Here is a 20,463-nt window from a genome sequence, read left to right as displayed (position 1 = left end):
TGCGTGTGGAACCAGCAGTAATAACACACGTCGCAGCGAGGATTTCACTGCGTTGGACATCATTTATATAAATCATATTTACCAAGTCACTTCTCAAGCTCAGTGTCTGCCACATTTCCTAATAAAATATTTCACTAGTAACTTTCGTCCTAAAAATATATTGAATGAAATAAAGGCAACTGACCTCTAGATGAATAGCCAACGATGAACCATTGTTATTGTTTACATCGGTTGACGCTGGACTCACTACGCTCGCTGAGTGGTTCGGTTGCCCCTCCATGGCCAGTTACTGACATTCGTCTCCACTTTTAAACAATTAAAAAAATGTATATTTGTTCATGAATCTCATCTTGGAACCACTTAGTTTTCCACATTACCCCCAATAAAGGAAGAGGGCGACCACATACGTTTTAGGCCTTCTTTCTTCAACAATGATCAACAAATTTACTACGTAACGCTATTGAAAAATGAAAAAGTTGTGTACAAATTATCATGGAGGAATTTTTCGTATGATATCACATTGTGTAAAGTCCATGGGTATTGAAGGTGACGAACACAGTCCTTGTAGTTAAGTAATTAGATGTTGTTTCTATGTTGAACGTGGCGGGTGTTGGGGGTCAGCCGCCAGATGGCAGGTCGATCAATGTTTACACGACAGCAGAAGGCAGGATGGCCGAGGGGTAATGTCAAATTCTTTATTACTCAAATTTGTCAGATATTTCATGAACCGCAGATGCCTTTAAATGAGTGTCACTGAATACCTCTCATAATTGCAATGTTTTCAGGTAGTTTGACAGCTTTTGATGTCTGATCTTGTAAGTTAGATTAATTGATGATGTAAAGGTGACTTCATTTCTACGTTGGTGATGGTTGTAGATGTCACCAAGGTAATCAGCTTCATTACCTGGCAGACTATCCTGCATGTTCATTTTCTCCTGTGTGACATTTAAGTATCATATTTATAGTGATTCCGTAAGCACTGTTTTGATTAATAATCCACACAGTAAATGTAGGTTATGGTAATTTGACTCGTATTTGGTCTTGAAATGTTTGTCTTTGTTAAAAGCCAGGTTAAGTTGTTGCCCTTGACTTCCATTACCATACGTATATAATATTTATACGTCCAAAAGGAAAATGGCATACATATTTAGTAACTAAAGTGATTTTTTTTAAATGGAGATGATTGAGATATATTTTGATAAAAGGTTTGTTTGAGCGTCAGTGAAGTAACTTGATTCAGAAGGCCATTGATATGACAAAATGACATTTAGTAATTCATTGGTAATGGATATGGTAATTTTCAGCTTGAGGCTGCCATTCTGTTAGCATTCAGTATAGAGATTTTTTTCATTGGTGATTATAGCATTCAGAATAGATTGAGCATTGGAGTATGATAATTTTGTTACCAAATATGGAGATTGTCGTGAGTTATGAAGATCGGAGAAAATTTGGGATGTACACTGTAGTAGGTAAAACATATGTAAAAGATGAACAGCCCATGAAATTTTTTTTTTTTTTATTTTTGCTTTGTCGCTGTCTCCCGCGTTTGCGAGGTAGCGCAAGGAAACAGACGAAAGAAATGGCCCAACCCACCCCCATACACATGTATATACATACGTCCACACACGCAAATATACATACCTACACAGCTTTCCATGGTTTACCCCAGACGCTTCACATGCCTTGATTCAATCCACTGACAGCACGTCAACCCTGGTATACCACATCGCTCCAATTCACTCTATTCCTTGCCCTCCTTTCACCCTCCTGCATGTTCAGGCCCCGATCACACAAAATCTTTTTCACTCCATCTTTCCACCTCCAATTTGGTCTCCATCTTCTCCTCGTTCCCTCCACCTCCGACACATATATCCTCTTGGTCAATCTTTCCTCACTCATTCTCTCCATGTGCCCAAACCATTTCAAAACACCCTCTTCTGCTCTCTCAACCACGCTCTTTTTATTTCCGCACATCTCTCTTAACCCTTACGTTACTTACTCGATCAAACCACCTCACACCACACATTGTCCTCAAACATCTCATTTCCAGCACATCCATCCTCCTGCGCACAACTCTATCCATAGTCCACGCCTCGCAACCATACAACATTGTTGGAACCACTATTCCTTCAAACATACCCATTTTTGCTTTCCGAGATAATGTTCTCGACTTCCACACATTCTTCAAGGCTCCCAGAATTTTCGCCCCCTCCCCCACCCTATGATCCACTTCCGCTTCCATGGTTCCATCCGCTGCCAGATCCACTCCCAGATATCTAAAACACTTCACTTTCTCCAGTTTTTCTCCATTCAAACTCACCTCCCAATTGACTTGACCCTCAACCCTACTGTACCTAATAACCTTGCTCTTATTCACATTTACTCTTAACTTTCTTCTTTCACACACTTTACCAAACTCAGTCACCAGCTTCTGCAGTTTCTCACATGAATCAGCCACCAGCGCTGTATCATCAGCGAACAACAACAACAATCTTACCTAACAAAAAAAATTAGTTTGGCTTTCCTACTGGTAATATTCTTGGTTATTGAGTGAACTTGTTCTGCAGCACTAGTCTAGTGTTTGGAAAAAGTAACAGTTGCCAAGCATTATTTGGAGTATTATATATTATTAGATGAAAATGAGTAAAATGGTAGTGTACCAGGGAAAATATGAGGTCAGTGAAGATATAAGCTGGCAACTGATAATAAAAACAGCAGAACATATGAAAACCTCACTAAAACATCCAAGCAGTCAATCAAGATTTGCCTTGGTGTATAATATTCATGTCAAAATTTACCAGTTACACCCATGAATGAAAGCTGCAAAAATTGTGATGGATATTAACCAAGATTATACAGTACCTGGCCATGTGATCCTCTGATATATTAACACAGTCATTTTGGCTCATAGAAGTTTTTATAGGTTATGTTGATATTTTATGATTGTAATATCTAATCTTACAGTAGTCAGTCCACACCTCCTAATGTACATAACCCTCACTGTCACCTTATTTGATATTGCTCAATAGAATATGATGCTCCAGATCATTCCCCACACCTATCTTTATAATCTGTTGTAACTAGACTATTGCCGCTGAACATCATCACTCAGTATTCAAGCTGATAGTGATAAAGGCCTTAATTGGGAAATTACCCTCTTCCCATTTCTAAGTAGAATTATTGTTGGAAAATACTGGTGTTAATATGGCAGCAGCTTGGACCTACTTACAGTGGATGCTTGTGGGGAAGGTTAGACATTGTCACAAACAGTTGTTTGGTTTGACCATCTCTGTATATGTGGGGCAGTTATCTTGATGCTTAGTCATGAGTGTGTCTTGAGTATATCAACTAAAATATTGAAAGTGAAGATAAATCTCAAGTACAAGGAGGAATAAGATGAGGTTTTCAGGTTTTGTTAATTTTTTTTTGTTTCCTAACTTTATGGCAATTAATTCCACATATTTACTGGTCTTCATAACTTTCACACCCATTTTCATATTTAACATCAAAGGATAAGATATTGTGTGCTCCAAGTCATGATTTACCATTCTTACTCTATTCTCTGAATACTACATTACCATTGTAGAATAAAGTCACTCAGTATCCACATCCATAACAGTGACTTACCTCTACTTATAGTTTCCTGTGAATATGAGGTGGCACTGATGGATCAAATTGTTTCATTTATTTCTTGCTTTGCTTTACTACTGGTTTTATTGAATTCTCTTATTAAGTTGGAAGTGATTCTTGATAATATTTTTCATTGAGGTAGGCAAGGGTTAGGGATCTGGGTGGTTCAGGGTTAGATAGGGTTGATTGGTTTGACTTTTATAACCTAGTGTTTTCCATACACTTCAAGATGGCCATTGGTAAGAGCTATCTAACAACTCCTGCTGGACTTCATGAAATTAAAATTTGTCTTTTCACTCAATACATTTTATACTTCGCAAATCTCGTGTCTGCACAAACTTTCCCTTTCATGTAAAATTTGATATTAATATTTTTTTTATTATACTTTGTCGCTGTCTCCCGCGTTTGCGAGGTAAAATTTGATAGATCCAGTAAAAACGTAAAGTGAATAATATTTCAAAATATTATTTGAACCACTGATGCCAGTCAGGATATATATCAGCAAAAGAACTACTGTTTGTTAGTAGAGACAGTTGTGGAAGGGCAGTGAAGATCAGGGAAAGTGTGGTGTTAATTGATGTAAGAGTCAGTGAAATGTCCAAAAAACATATCAACAGGACTAATGAAAACTTCACCTTACTTTCCCGCCACACATAAAATGACACCCCCCTCCCCCTGCGTGCGGGCGAGGTAGCGTTAGGAAAGGACAACAAAGGCCACATTGGTCCACACTCAGACTCTAGCTGTCATTTGTAATGCACCGAAACCACAGCTCCCCTTCTACATCCAGGCCCCACAAAACTGTCCATGGTTTACTCCAGACGCTTCACATGCCCTGGTTCAATCCATTGAGAGCACGTTTACCATATCCTCCTTGTATTTTAAGTTTCTAAAAGGGGAAACAGATAGAGCAGTGAAGAATGGATGGAAGGCAAAAACATTATCTTGGAAAGCAAAAATGGGTATGTTTGAAGGAATAGTGGTTCAAACAATGTTATATAGTTGCAAGGTGTGGGCTATAGAGAGGGTTGTGCAGATGAGGGTGGATGTGTTGAAAATGAGATGTTTGAGGACATGTGATGTGAGGTGGTTTGATCGAGTAAGTAGTGAAAGGGTAAGAGAGCTGTGTGGTAATAAAAAGTGTGTGGTTGAGGGAGCAGAAGAGGGTGTACTGAAATGGTTGGTCACATGGAGAGAATGAATGAGGAAAGATTGACAAAAAGGATATATGTGTCAGAGTTGGAGGGAACAAGGAGAAGTGGGAGACCAAATTGGAGGTGGAAGGATGGAGTGAAAAAGATTTTGAGCGATTGGCGCCTGAATATGCAGGAGGGTGAAAGAGGTGCAAGGAATAGAGTGAATTGGAACGATGTGGTATACTGGGGTCGACGTGCTGTCAGTGGATTGAACCAGAGCATGTGAAGCGTCTGGGGTAAACCATGGAAAGTTCTGTGGGGCCTGGATGTGGAAAGGGAGCTGTGGTTTCGGTGCTTTATACATGACAGCTAGAGACTGAGTGAACGAATGTGGCCTTTGTTGTCTTTTCCTAGCGCTACCTCGTGGGCGTGCGGGGGAGGGGGTTGTCATTTCATGTGTGATGGGATGGTGACGGGAATGAATAAAGGCAGCAAGTATGAATTATGTACATGTGTGTATATGTATATGTCTGTGTATGTATATATATGTTGGGCCATTCTTTTGTCTGTTTCCTTTCGCTAACTCGGGAGACAGTGACAAAGTATAATATGTATTGAAAATATATTTTATTATACTTTGTCGCTGTCTCCCGCGTCAGCGAGGTAGTGCAAGGAAACAGACGAAAGAATGGCCCGACCCACCCACATACACATGTATATACATACATGGCCACGCATGCACATATACATACCTATACATTTCAATGTATACATATACATACATACACAGACATATGCATATATACATAATTCATACTTGCTGCCTTTGTTCATTCCCATCGCCACCCGCCACACATGAAATGACACCCCCCTCCCCCCGCATGCGCGTGAGGTAGCCCCAGGAAAAGATAACAAAGGCCACATTCGTTCACTCAGTCTCTAGCTGTCACATATAATGCACTGAAACCCCAGCTCCCTTTCCACATCCAGGCACCACAAAACTTTCCATGGTTTACCCCAGACACTTCACATGCCCTGATTCAATCCATTGACAGCACGTAACCCCAGTATACCACATTGTTCCAATTCACTCTATTCCTTGCACGCCTTTCACCCTCCTGCATGTTCAGGCCTTGATCGCTCAAAATCTTTTTCACTCCATCTTTCCACCTCCAATTTGGTCTCCCACCTCTCCTCGTTCCTCCACCTCTGACACATATATCCTCTTTATCAATCTTTCCTCACTCATTCTCTTCATGTGACCAAACCATTTCAAAACACCCTATTCTGCTCCCTCAACCACACACTTTTTATTACCACACAGCTCTCTTACCCTTTCATTACTTACTCGATCAAACCACCTCACACCACACATTGTCCTCAAACATCTCATTTCCAACACATCCACCTTCCTCCACACAACTCTGTCTATAGCCCATGCCTCACAACCATATAACATTGTTGGAACCACTATTCCTTCAAACATACCCATTTTTGCTTTCCAAGATAATGTTCTCGCCTTCCAATCATTTTTCAGCCATCCCAGAACTTTTGCCCCCTCCCCCACCCTGTGACTCACTTCCACTTCCATGGTTCCATTCGCTGCCAAATCCACTCCTAGATATCTAAAACACTTCGCTTCCTCCAGTTTTTCTCCATTCAAACTTACCTCCCAATTGACTTGACCCTCAACCCTACTGTACCTAATAACCTTCCTCTTATTCACATTTACTCTCAATTTTCTTCTTTCACACACTTTACCAAACTCAGTCCCCAGCTTCTGCAGTTTCTCACATGAATCAGCCACCAGCGCTGTATCATCAGCGAACAACAACTGACTCACTTCCCAAGCTCTCTCATCCCCAACAGACTTCATACTTGCCCCTCTTTCCAAAACTCTTGCATTCACCTCCCTAACAACCCCATCCATAACAAATTAAACAGCCATGGAGACATCACGCACCCCTACCGCAAACCTACGTTCTCTGAGAACTAATCACTTTCCTCTCTTCCTACTCGTACACGTGCCTTACATCCTCAATAAAAACTTTTCACTGCTTCTAACAACTTGCCTCCCACACCGTATATTCTTATTACCTTCCACAGAGCATCTTTATCATATGCCTTCTCCAGATCCATAAATGCTACATACATATCCATTTGCTTTTCTAAGTATTTCTCACATAAATTCTTCAAAGCAAACTCCTGATCCACACATCCTCTACCACTTCTGAAACCACACTGCTCTTCCCCAATCTGATGCTCTGTACATGCCTTCACCCTTTCAATCAGTACCCTCCCATATAATTTCCCAGGAATACTCAACGAACTTATGCGTCTGTAATTTGAGCACTCACCTTTATCCCCTTTTTCTTTGTACAATGGCACTATGCATGCATTCCGCCAATCCTCAGGCACCTCACCATGAGTCATACATACATTACATATCCTTACCAACCAGTCACCCCCTTTTTTAATAAATTTCACTATAATACCATCCAAACCCACTGCCATGCCAGCTTTCATCTTCTGCAATGCTTTTACTACCTCTTCTCTGTTTACCAAATCATTCTCCGTAACCCTCTCACTTTGCACACCACCTCGACCAAAACACCCTATATCTGCCACTCTATCATCTAACACATTCAACAAACCTTCAAAATACTCACTCCTTCTCCTTCTGAAATCACCACTACTTGTTATCACCTCTCCATTACCCCCCTTCACTAATGTTCCCATTTGTACTCTTGTCTTACACACTATTTACCTCCTTCTAAAACATCTTTTTATTCTCCCTAAAATTTAATGATACTCTCTCACCCCAACTCTCATTTGCCCTCTTTTTCACCTCTTGCACCTTTCTCTTGACCTCATGCCTCTTTATTTTATACATCTCCCAGTCATTTGCACTATTTCCCAGCAAAACCCATCTAAATGCCTCTCTCTTCTCTTTCACTAATAATCTTACTTCTTCATCCCACCACTCACTACCCTTTCTAATCTGCCCACCTCCCACGCTTCTCATGCCACAAGCATCTTTTGTGCAAGCCATCACTGCTTCCTTTAATACATCCCATTCCTATCCCACTCCCCTTACGCCCTTTGTTCTCGCCTTTTTCCATTCTGCACTCAGTCTCTCCTGGTACTTCCGCACACAAGTCTCCTTCCCAAGCTCACTTACTCTCACCACTCTCTTCACCCCAAGATTCTCTATTCTTTTCTAAGAACCTCTACAAATCTTCACCTTCGCCTCCACAAGATAATGATCAGACATCCCTCCAGTTGCTCCTCTCAGCACATTAACATTCAAAAGTCTCTCTTTTGCGCGCCCGTCAATTAACACATAATCCAATAATGCTCTCTGGCCATCTCTCCTACTTACATACATTTATTTATTTATTTATGTATTTATTTATTTATTTTGCTTTGTCACTGTCTCCCGCATTATCGAGGTAGCGCAGGGAAACAGACGAAAGAATGGCCCAACCCACCCACATACACATGTATATACATACACGTCCACACACGCAAATATACATACCTATACATCTCAATGTACACATATATATATATACACACACAGACACATGCATATATACCCATGCACACAATTCACACTGTCTGCCCCTATTCATTCTCATCGCCACCTCGCCACACATGGAATACCATCCCCCTTCTCCCCTCATGTGTGCGAGGTAGCACGAGGAAAAGACAACAAAGGCCCCATTCGTTCACACTCAGTCTCCAGCTGTCACGCAATAATGCCCGAAACCACAGCTCCCTTTCCACATCCAGGCCGCACACAAGTTTCCATGGTTTACCCCAGACGCTTCACATGCCCTGATTCACTCCACTGACAGCACGTCAACCCCGGTATACCACATCGATCCAATTCACTCTATTCCTTGCCCGCCTTTCTCCCTCCTGCATGTTCAGGCCCCGATCACACAAAATCTTTTTCACTCCATCTTTCCACCTCCAATTTGGTCTCCCACTTCTCCTCGTTCCCTCGACCTCCGACACATTTATCCTCTTGGTCAATCTTTCCTCACTCATTCTCTCCTTGTGCCCAAACCATTTAAAACACCCTCTTCTGCTCTCTCAACCACGCTCTTTTTATTTCCACACATCTCTCTTACCCTTACATTACTTACTCAATCAAACCACCTCACACCACACATTGTCCTCAAACATCCTCTTGCGCACAACTCTATCCATAGCCCACGCCTCGCAACCATACAACATTGTTGGAACCACTATTCCTTCAAACATACCCATTTTTGCTTTCCGAGATAATGTTCTCGACTTCCACACATTCTTCAAGGCTCCCAGGATTTTCACCCCCTCCCCCACCCTATGATTCACTTCCGCTTCCATGGTTCCATCCGCTGCCAGATCCACTCCCAGATATCTGAAAACACTTTACTTCCTCCAGTTTTTCTCCATTCAAACTTACCTCCTAATTGACTTGACCCTCAACCCTACTGTACCTAATAACCTTGCTCTTATTCACATTTACTCTCAACTTTCTTCTTTCACACACTTTACCAAACTCAGTCACCAGCTTCTGCAGTTTCTCACATGAACCAGCCACCAGCGCTGTATCATCAGCGAACAACAACTGACTCACTTCCCAAGCTCTCTCATCCATAACAGACTTCATACTTGCCCCTTTTTCCAAAACTCTTGCATTCACCTCCCTAACAACCCCATCCATAAACAAATTAAACAACCATGGAGACATCACACACCCCTGCCGCAAACCTACATTCACTGAGAACCAATCACTTTCCTCTCTTCCTACACATACACATGCCTTACATCCTCGATAAAAACTTTTCACTGCTTCTAAGAACTTGCCTCCCACACCATATATTCTTAATACCTTCCACAGAGCATCTCTATCAACTCTATCATATGCCTTCTCCAGATCCATAAATGCTACATACAAATCCATTTTCTTTTCTAAGTATTTCTCACATACATTCTTCAAAGCAAACACCTGATCCACACATCCTCTACCACTTCTGAAACCACACTGCTCTTCCCCAATCTGATGCTTTGTACATGCCTTCACCCTCTCAATCAATACCCTCCCATATAATTTACCAGGAATACTCAACAAACTTATACCTCTTTATATATATATAAATATATATATATATATATATATATATATATATTTTTTTTTTTTTTGCTTTGTCGCTGTCTCCCGCGTTTGCGAGGTAGCGCAAGGAAACAGACAAAAGAAATGGCCCAACCCACCCCCATACACATGCATATACATACGTCCACACACGCAAATATACATACCTACACAGCTTTCCATGGTTTACCCCAGACGCTTCACATGCCTTGATTCAATCCACTGACAGCACATCAACCCCGGTATACCACATCGCTCCAATTCACTCTATTCCTTGCCCTCCTTTCACCCTCCTGCATGTTCAGGCCCCGATCACACAAAATCTTTTTCACTCCATCTTTCCACCTCCAATTTGGTCTCCCTCTTCTCCTCGTTCCCTCCACCTCCGACACATATATCCTCTTGGTCAATCTTTCCTCACTCATTCTCTCCATGTGACGAAACCATTTCAAAACACCCTCTTCTGCTCTCTCAACCACGCTCTTTTTATTTCCACACATCTCTCTTACCCTTAAGTTACTTACTCGATCAAACCACCTCACACCACACATTGTCCTCAAACATCTCATTTCCAGCACATCCATCCTCCTGCGCACAACTCTATCCATAGTCCACGCCTCGCAACCATACAACATTGTTGGAACCACTATTCCTTCAAACATACCCATTTTTGCTTTCCGAGATAATGTTCTCGACTTCCACACATTCTTCAAGGCTCCCAGAATTTTCGCCCCCTCCCCCACCCTATGATCCACTTCCACTTCCATGGTTCCATCCGCTGCCAGATCCACTCCCAAATATCTAAAACACTTCACTTCCTCCAGTTTTTCTCCATTCAAACTCACCTTCCAATTGACTTGACCCTCAACCCTACTGTACCTAATAACCTTGCTCTTATTCACATTTACTCTTAACTTTCTTCTTTCACACACTTTACCAAACTCAGTCACCAGCTTCTGCAGTTTCTCACATGAATCAGCCACCAGCGCTGTATCATCAGCGAACAACAACTGACTCACTTCCCAAGCTCTCTCATCCCCAACAGACTTCATACTTGCCCCTCTTTCCAAAACTCTTGCATTCACCTCCCTAACAACCCCATCCATAACAAATTAAACAACCATGGAGACATCACACACCCCTGCCGCAAACCTACATTCACTGAGAACCAATCACTTTCCTCTCTTGCTACACGTACACATGCCTTACATCCTCGATAAAAACTTTTCACTGCTTCTAACAACTTGCCTCCCACACCATATATTCTTAATACCTTCCACAGAGCTTTTCGGAAGATGAAAGCCGGCAAGGCAGCAGGTTTGGATGGTATTGCAGTGGAATTTATTGAAAAAGGGGGTGACTGTATTGTTGACTGGTTGGTAAGGTTATTAAATGTATGTATGACTCATGGTGAGGTGCCTGAGGATTGGCGGAATGCGTGCATAGTGCCATTGTACAAAGGCAAAGGGGATAAGAGTGAGTGCTCAAATTACAGAGGTATAAGTTTGTTGAGTATTCCTGGCAAATTATATGGGAGGGTATTGATTGAGAGGGTGAAGGCATGTACAGAGCATCAGATTGGGGAAGAGCAGTGTGGTTTGAGAAGTGGTAGAGGATGTGTGGATCAGGTGTTTGCTTTGAAGAATGTATGTGAGAAATACTTAGAAAAGCAAATGGATTTGTATATATATATATATATATATATATATATATATATATATATATATATTATTATTATTTTTTTTTATTATACTTTGTCGCTGTCTCCCGCGTTTGCGAGGTAGCGCAAGGAAACAGACGAAAGAAATGGCCCAACCCCCCCCATACACATGTATATACATACGTCCACACACGCAAATATACATACCTACACAGCCTTCCACGGTTTACCCCAGACGCTTCACATGCCCTTGATTCAATCCACTGACAGCACTTCAACCCCGGTATACCACATCGCTCCAACTCACTCTATTCCTTGCCCTCCTTTCACCCTCCTGCATGTTCAGGCCCCGATCACACAAAATCTTTTTCACTCCATCTTTCCACCTCCAATTTGGTCTCCCTCTTCTCCTCTGTTCCCTCCACCTCCGACACATATATCCTCTTGGTCAATCTTTCCTCACTCATTCTCTCCATGTGACGAAACCACTTTCAAAACACCCTCTTCTGCTCTCTCAACCACGCTCTTTTTATTTCCACACATCTCTCTTACCCTTACATTACTCACTCGATCAAACCACCTCACACCACACATTGTCCTCAAACATCTCATTTCCAGCACATCCATCCTCCTGCGCACAACTCTATCCATAGTCCACGCCTCGCAACCATACAACATTGTTGGAACCACTATTCCTTCAAACATACCCATTTTTGCTTTCCGAGATAATGTTCTCGACTTCCACACATTCTTCAAGGCTCCCAGAATTTTCGCCCCCCTCCCCCACCCTATGATCCACTTCTGCTTCCATGGTTCCATCCGCTGCCAGATCCACTCCCAGATATCTAAAACACTTCACTTCCTCCAGTTTTTCTCCATTCAAACTCACCTTCCCAATTGACTTGACCCTCAACCCTACTGTACCTAATAACCTTGCTCTTATTCACATTTACTCTTAACTTTCTTCTTTCACACACTTTACCAAACTCAGTCACCAGCTTCTGCAGTTTCTCACATGAATCAGCCACCAGCGCTGTATCATCAGCGAACAACAACTGACTCACTTCCCAAGCTCTCTCATCCCCAACAGACTTCATACTTGCCCCTCTTTCCAAAACTCTTGCATTCACCTCCCTAACAACCCCATCCATAACAAATTAAACAACCATGGAGACATCACACACCCCTGCCGCAAACCTACATTCACTGAGAACCAATCACTTTCCTCTCTTGCTACACGTACACATGCCTTACATCCTCGATAAAAACTTTTCACTGCTTCTAACAACTTGCCTCCCACACCATATATTCTTAATACCTTCCACAGAGCTTTGCGGAAGATGAAAGCCGGCAAGGCAGCAGGTTTGGATGGTATTGCAGTGGAATTTATTGAAAAAGGGGGTGACTGTATTGTTGACTGGTTGGTAAGGTTATTAAATGTATGTATGACTCATGGTGAGGTGCCTGAGGATTGGCGGAATGCGTGCATAGTGCCATTGTACAAAGGCAAAGGGGATAAGAGTGAGTGCTCAAATTACAGAGGTATAAGTTTGTTGAGTATTCCTGGCAAATTATATGGGAGGGTATTGATTGAGAGGGTGAAGGCATGTACAGAGCATCAGATTGGGGAAGAGCAGTGTGGTTTGAGAAGTGGTAGAGGATGTGTGGATCAGGTGTTTGCTTTGAAGAATGTATGTGAGAAATACTTAGAAAAGCAAATGGATTTGTATATATATATATATATATATATATATATATATATATATATATATATTATTATTATTTTTTTTTATTATACTTTGTCGCTGTCTCCCGCGTTTGCGAGGTAGCGCAAGGAAACAGACGAAAGAAATGGCCCAACCCCCCCCATACACATGTATATGCATACGTCCACACACGCAAATATACATACCTACACAGCCTTCCACGGTTTACCCCAGACGCTTCACATGCCCTGCTTCAATCCACTGACAGCACGTCAATCCCGGTATACCACATCGCTCCAACTCACTCTATTCCTTGCCCTCCTTTCACCCTCCTGCATGTTCAGGCCCCGATCACATAAAATCTTTTTCACTCCATCTTTCCACCTCCAATTTGGTCTCCCTCTTCTCCTTGTTCCCTCCACCTCCGACACATATATCCTCTTGGTCAATCTTTCCTCACTCATCCTCTCCATGTGCCCAAACCACTTCAAAACACCCTCTTCTGCTCTCTCAACCACGCTCTTTTTATTTCCACACATCTCTCTTACCCTTACGTTACTCACTCGATCAAACCACCTCACACCACACATTGTCCTCAAACATCTCATTTCCAGCACATCCATCCTCCTGCGCACAACTCTATCCATAGCCCACGCCTCGCAACCATACAACATTGTTGGAACCACTATTCCTTCAAACATACCCATTTTTGCTTTCCGAGATAATGTTCTCGACTTCCACACATTCTTCAAGGCCCCCAGGATTTTCGCCCCCTCCCCCACCCTATGATCCACTTCTGCTTCCATGGTTCCATCCGCTGCCAGATCCACTCCCAGATATCTAAAACACTTCACTTCCTCCAGTTTTTCTCCATTCAAACTCACCTCCCAATTGACTTGACCCTCAACCCTACTGTACCTAATAACCTTGCTCTTATTCACATTTACTCTTAACTTTCTTCTTCCACACACTTTTCCAAACTCAGTCACCAGCTTCTGCAGTTTCTCACATGAATCAGCCACCAGCGCTGTATCATCAGCGAACAACAACTGACTCACTTCCCAAGCTCTCTCATCCCCAACAGACTTCATACTTGCCCCTCTTTCCAAAACTCTTGCATTTACCTCCCTAACAACCCCATCCATAAACAAATTAAACAACCATGGAGACATCACACACCCTTGCCGCAAACCTACATTCACTGAGAACCAATCACTTTCCTCTCTTCCTACACGTACACATGCCTTACATCCTCGATAAAAACTTTTCACTGCTTCTAACAACTTTCCTCCCACACCATATATTCTTAATACCTTCCACAGAGCATCTCTATCAACTCTATCATATGCCTTCTCCAGATCCATAAATGCTACATACAAATCCATTTGCTTTTCTAAGTATTTCTCACATACATTCTTCAAAGCAAACACCTGATCCACACATCCTCTACCACTTCTGAAACTACACTGCTCTTCCCCAATCTGATGCTTTGTACATGCCTTCACCCTCTCAATCAATACCCTCCCATATAATTTACCAGGAATACTCAACAAACTTATACCTCTGTAATTTGAGCACTCACTCTTATCCCCTTTGCCTTTGTACATTGGCACTATGCACGCATTCCGCCAATCCTCAGGCACCTCACCATGAGTCATACATACATTAAATAACCTTACCAACCAGTCAACAATACAGTCACCCCCTTTTTTAATAAATTCCACTGCAATACCATCCAAACCTGCTGCCTTGCCGGCTTTCATCTTCCGCAAGACTTTCACTACCTTTTCTCTGTTTACCAAATCATTTTCCCTAACCCTCTCACTTTGCACACCACCTCGACCAAAACACCCTATATCTGCCACTCTATCATCAAACACATTCAACAAACCTTCAAAATACTCACTCCATCTCCTTCTCACATCACCACTACTTGTTATCACCTCCCCACTTGCGCCCTTCACCGAAGTTCCCATTTGCTCCCTTGTCTTACGCACTTTATTTACCTCCTTCCAGAACATCATTTTATTCTCCCTAAAATTTAATGATACTCTCTCACCCCAACTCTCATTTGCCCTTTTTTTCACCTCTTGCACCTTTCTCTTGACCTCCTGTCTCTTTCTTTTATACATCTCCCACTCAATTGCATTTTTTCCCTGCAAAAATCGTCCAAATGCCTCTCTCTTCTCTTTCACTAATACTCTTACTTCTTCATCCCACCACTCACTACCCTTTCTAATCAACCCACCTCCCACTCTTCTCATGCCACAAGCATCTTTTGCGCAATCCATCACTGATTCCCTAAATACATCCCATTCCTCCCCCACTCCCCTTACTTCCATTGTTCTCACCTTTTTCCATTCTGTACTCAGTCTCTCCTGGTACTTCCTCACACAGGTCTCCTTCTCAAGCTCACTTACTCTCACCACCCTCTTCACCCTAACATTCACTCTTCTTTTCTGAAAACCCATACAAATCTTCACCTTAGCCTCCACAAGATAATGATCAGACATCCCTCCAGTTGCACCTCTCAGCACATTAACATCCATATATATATATATATATATGGAAATGAGATGTTTGAGGACAATGTGTGGTGTGAGGTGGTTTGATCGAGTAAGTAACGTAAGGGTAAGAGAGATGTGTGGAAATAAAAAGAGCGTGGTTGAGAGAGCAGAAGAGGGTGTTTTGAAATGGTTTGGGCACATGGAAAGAATGAGTGAGGAAAGATTGACCAAGAGGATATATGTGTTGGAGGTGAAGGGAACGAGGAGAAGTGGGAGACCAAATTGGAGGTGGAAAGATGGAGTGAAAAAGATTTTGTGTGATCGGGGCCTGAACATGCAGGAGGGTGAAAGGAGGGCAAGGAATAGAGTGAATTGGATCGATGTGGTATACCGGGGTTGACGTGCTGTCAGTGGGTTGAATCAGGGCATGTGAAGCGTCTGGGGTAAACCATGGAAAGCTGTGTAGGTATGTATATTTGCGTGTGTGGACGTATGTATATACATGTGTATGGGGGTGGGTTGGGTCATTTCTTTCGTCTGTTTCCTTGCGCTACCTCGCAAACGCGGGAGACAGCAACAAAGCAAGAAAAAAAAAATATATATATATATATATATATATATATATATATATATATATATATATATATATATATATATATATATATATATATAAGAGTGATAAGAGTGAGTGCTCAAATTACAGAGGTATAAGTTTGTTGAGTATTCCTGGTAAATTATATGGGAGGGTATTGATTGAGAGGGTGAAGGCATGTACAGAGCATCAGATTGGGGAAGAGCAGTGTGGTTTCAGAAGTGGTAGAGGATGTGTGGATCAGGTGTTTGCTTTGAAGAATGTATGTGAGAAATACTTAGAAAAGCAAATGGATTTGTATGTAGCATTTATGGATCTGGAGAAGGCATATGATAGAGTTGATAGAGATGCTCTGTGGAAGGTATTAAGAATATATGGTGTGGGAGGAAAGTTGTTAGAAGCAGTGAAAAGTTTTTATCGAGGATGTAAGGCATGTGTACGTGTAGGAAGAGAGGAAAGTGATTGGTTCTCAGTGAATGTAGGTTTGCGGCAGGGGTGTGTGATGTCTCCATGGTTGTTTAATTTGTTTATGGATGGGGTTGTTAGGGAGGTAAATGCAAGAGTTTTGGAAAGAGGGGCAAGTATGAAGTCTGTTGGGGATGAGAGAGCTTGGGAAGTGAGTCAGTTGTTGTTCGCTGATGATACAGCGCTGGTGGCTGATTCATGTGAGAAACTGCAGAAGCTGGTGACTGAGTTTGGTAAAGTGTGTGGAAGAAGAAAGTTAAGAGTAAATGTGAATAAGAGCAAGGTTATTAGGTACAGTAGGGTTGAGGGTCAAGTCAATTGGGAGGTGAGTTTGAATGGAGAAAAACTGGAGGAAGTGAAGTGTTTTAGATATCTGGGAGTGGATCTGGCAGCGGATGGAACCATGGAAGCGGAAGTGGATCATAGGGTGGGGGAGGGGGCGAAAATTCTGGGGGCCTTGAAGAATGTGTGGAAGTCGAGAACATTATCTCGGAAAGCAAAAATGGGTATGTTTGAGGAATAGTGGTTCCAACAATGCTGTATGGTTGCGAGGCGTGGGCTATGGATAGAGATGTGCGCAGGAGGATGGATGTGCTGGAAATGAGATGTTTGAGGACAATGTGTGGTGTGAGGTGGTTTGATCGAGTGAGTAACGTAAGGGTAAGAGAGATGTGTGGAAATAAAAAGAGCGTGGTTGAGAGAGCAGAAGAGGGTGTTTTGAAGTGGTTTGGGCACATGGAGAGAATGAGTGAGGAAAGATTGACCAAGAGGATATATGTGTCGGAGGTGGAGGGAACGAGGAGAAGAGGGAGACCAAATTGGAGGTGGAAAGATGGAGTGAAAAAGATTTTGTGTGATCGGGGCCTGAACATGCAGGAGGGTGAAAGGAGGGCAAGGAATAGAGTGAATTGGAGCGATGTGGTATACCGGGATTGACGTGCTGTCAGTGGATTGAATCAAGGCATGTGAAGCGTTTGGGGTAAACCATGGAAACCTGTGTAGGTATGTATATTTGCGTGTGTGGACGTATGTATATACATGTGTATGGGGGGGGGTTGGGCCATTTCTTTCGTCTGTTTCCTTGCGCTACCTCGCAGACGCGGGAGACAGCGACAAAGTATAAAAAAAAAAAAAAATATATATATATATATATATATGATGAAGACTTATCATGGCAAATCAACAATCCACGTTAGCGCCGGACTATCCCTGGGGATAGGGGATGAAGAATACTTCCCACGTATTCCCTGCGTGTCGTAGAAGGCGACTAAAAGAGGAGGGAGCAGGAGGCTGGAAATCCTCCCCTCTCGTTTTTTTTTTTCTTTTTTTAATTTTCCAAAAGAAGGAACAGAGGGGGGCCAGGTGAGGATATTCCACAAAGGCCCAGTCCTCTGTTCTTAACGCTACCTCGCTAATGCGGGAAATGGCGGATAGTTTAAAAGAAAAGAAATATATATATATATATATATATATATATATATATATATATATATATATATTTTTTTTTTTTTTTTTTTTATACTTTGTCGCTGTCTCCCGCGTTTGCGAGGTAGCGCAAGGAAACAGACGAAAGAAATGGCCCAACCCCCCCCCCATACACATGTACATACACACGTCCACACACGCAAATATACATACCTACACAGCTTTCCATGGTTTACCCCAGACGCTTCACATGCCTTGCTTCAATCCACTGACAGCACGTCAACCCCTGTATACCACATGACTCCAATTCACTCTATTTCTTGCCCTCCTTTCACCCTCCTGCATGTTCAGGCCCCGATCACACAAAATCTTTTTCACTCCATCTTTCCACCTCTAATTTGGTCTCCCTCTTCTCCTCGTTCCCTCCACCTCCGACACATATATCCTCTTGGTCAATCTCTCCTCACTCATTCTCTCCATGTGCCCAAACCATTTCAAAACACCCTCTTCTGCTCTCTCAACCACGCTCTTTTTATTTCCACACATCTCTCTTACCCTTACGTTACTTACTCGATCAAACCACCTCACACCACACATTGTCCTCAAACATCTCATTTCCAGCACATCCATCCTCCTGCGCACATCTCTATCCATAGCCCACGCCTCGCAACCATACAGCATTGTTGGAACCACTATTCCCTCAAACATACCCATTTTTGCTTTCCGAGATAATGTTCTCGACTTCCACACATTTTTCAAGGCTCCCAAAATTTTCGCCCCCTCCCCCACCCTATGATCCACTTCCGCTTCCATGGTTCCATCCGCTGACAGATCCACTCCCAGATATCTAAAACACTTCACTTCCTCCAGTTTTTCTCCATTCAAACTCACCTCCCAATTGACTTGACCCTCACCCCTACTGTACCTAATAACCTTGCTCTTATTCACATTTACTCTCAACTTTCGTCTTCCACACACTTTACCAAACTCAGTCACCAGCTTCTGCAGTTTCTCACATGAATCAGCCACCAGCGCTGTATCATCAGCGAACAACAATATATAAATAAATATATATATGTGTGTGTATGTATCTTATACTTAACCGATGTCTCCCGCATTTGTGAGGTAGCGCAAGGAAACAGATGAGGAATAGCCCACCCCACCCACATACACATATTTGCACATAAATGCCCTCACACGCACATGTACATACATATATATTTCAATGTATTCATACATATGCATATCCATACTTGCTGCATTCAACCATTCCCATCGCCACCCCACCACACACAAAACAGCTTCCCCCCTCCCCCTCCAGTGAAGCAGTGCCAGGGACAGACAAAAAGGCCACATTTGTTCACAGTCTCTAGCTGGTTCAATCCATTGAGATCACGTCGACCCCAGTATACCACATCATTCCAATTCACTCTATTTCTTGCATGCCTTTCTCCCTCCTGTATGTTCAGGCCCGATCTCTCAAAATCTTTTTCACTCCATCCTTCCACCTCCACTTTGGTCTCCTGCTTCTCCTTCTTCCCTCCACCTCTGACACATATATCCTCTTTGTCAATCTTTCCTCACTCATTCTCTCCATGTATATAAGTATATATGTGTGTGTATGTGTGTGTATGCCAATGAAAGAGAGAAATATGAATAAGTGATATTGTAAATGCTGTATGTAGATGCTGTATTTATGATTAATGTTATCTCTTACCCTTTTATGTAACCTTGTTGAGCTTACTGATAATGCTCCTCTTGTATAATATCTGTCTTCAAGGAGTGATATCTTTGAGAACTTTTAACTGCAGTGAATGTAGGCAGTCAGATCACTTGACCCAGCTTTAGATGAACTGTATGTGCAAGTAGTGCTTGCATTTTTATTCCCATTTTCATGAAATCTTTCAAAATGATTTTTATATTTCTCTTTATCCATGCAGCTGTTATCAGGATGGATCAATTGCCTTGTTTTATGGGTAAGAATGATTTGATTTATCAATGCTTATGGTAATTCCTTGTATTAATTGTTCTGAGTTGTTGTAATGATGCCAGTGCTGCAGATGCTGTTTTTAGTTCCACTCATTACACAGTGATATATGTCTATTCACTCTTTTATTTTGAACTTTATTTCATTCATCTAGCAGTAGCAGATGTTCCTCTTTACCATCAGATAAATGCTGACTCAGACTTTAGGCA

General features: G+C 42.2%; 1 protein-coding gene across 5 annotated transcripts in view; it reads left to right on the top strand.

Moving 5' to 3' along the window:
• Positions 1-460: 460 nt before the first annotated feature.
• The window catches only part of LOC139766911 (BSD domain-containing protein 1-like), a 48,661-nt gene continuing 28,658 nt past the window's right edge, over positions 461-20,463 (top strand). For 2 of the 5 annotated variants that reach the window (XM_071695937.1, XM_071695936.1), the window contains exons 1-2: positions 461-680; positions 20,208-20,243. In XM_071695937.1, the coding sequence (XP_071552038.1) occupies positions 592-680; positions 20,208-20,243 (125 nt within the window). In that variant the 5' untranslated portion in view covers positions 461-591. The remainder of the gene's footprint in view (positions 681-20,207; positions 20,244-20,463) is intronic. The other 3 variants (XM_071695939.1, XM_071695938.1, XM_071695942.1) reach the window with 2 other exon arrangements.

Source organism: Panulirus ornatus, chromosome 58 (genome assembly GCF_036320965.1).
Source record: "Panulirus ornatus isolate Po-2019 chromosome 58, ASM3632096v1, whole genome shotgun sequence".
Classification (NCBI taxonomy): Eukaryota; Metazoa; Arthropoda; class Malacostraca; order Decapoda; family Palinuridae; genus Panulirus; species Panulirus ornatus.
The sequence above is the reverse complement of the archived record's forward strand: the minus strand, read 5'-3'. Positions and strand labels throughout refer to the sequence as shown.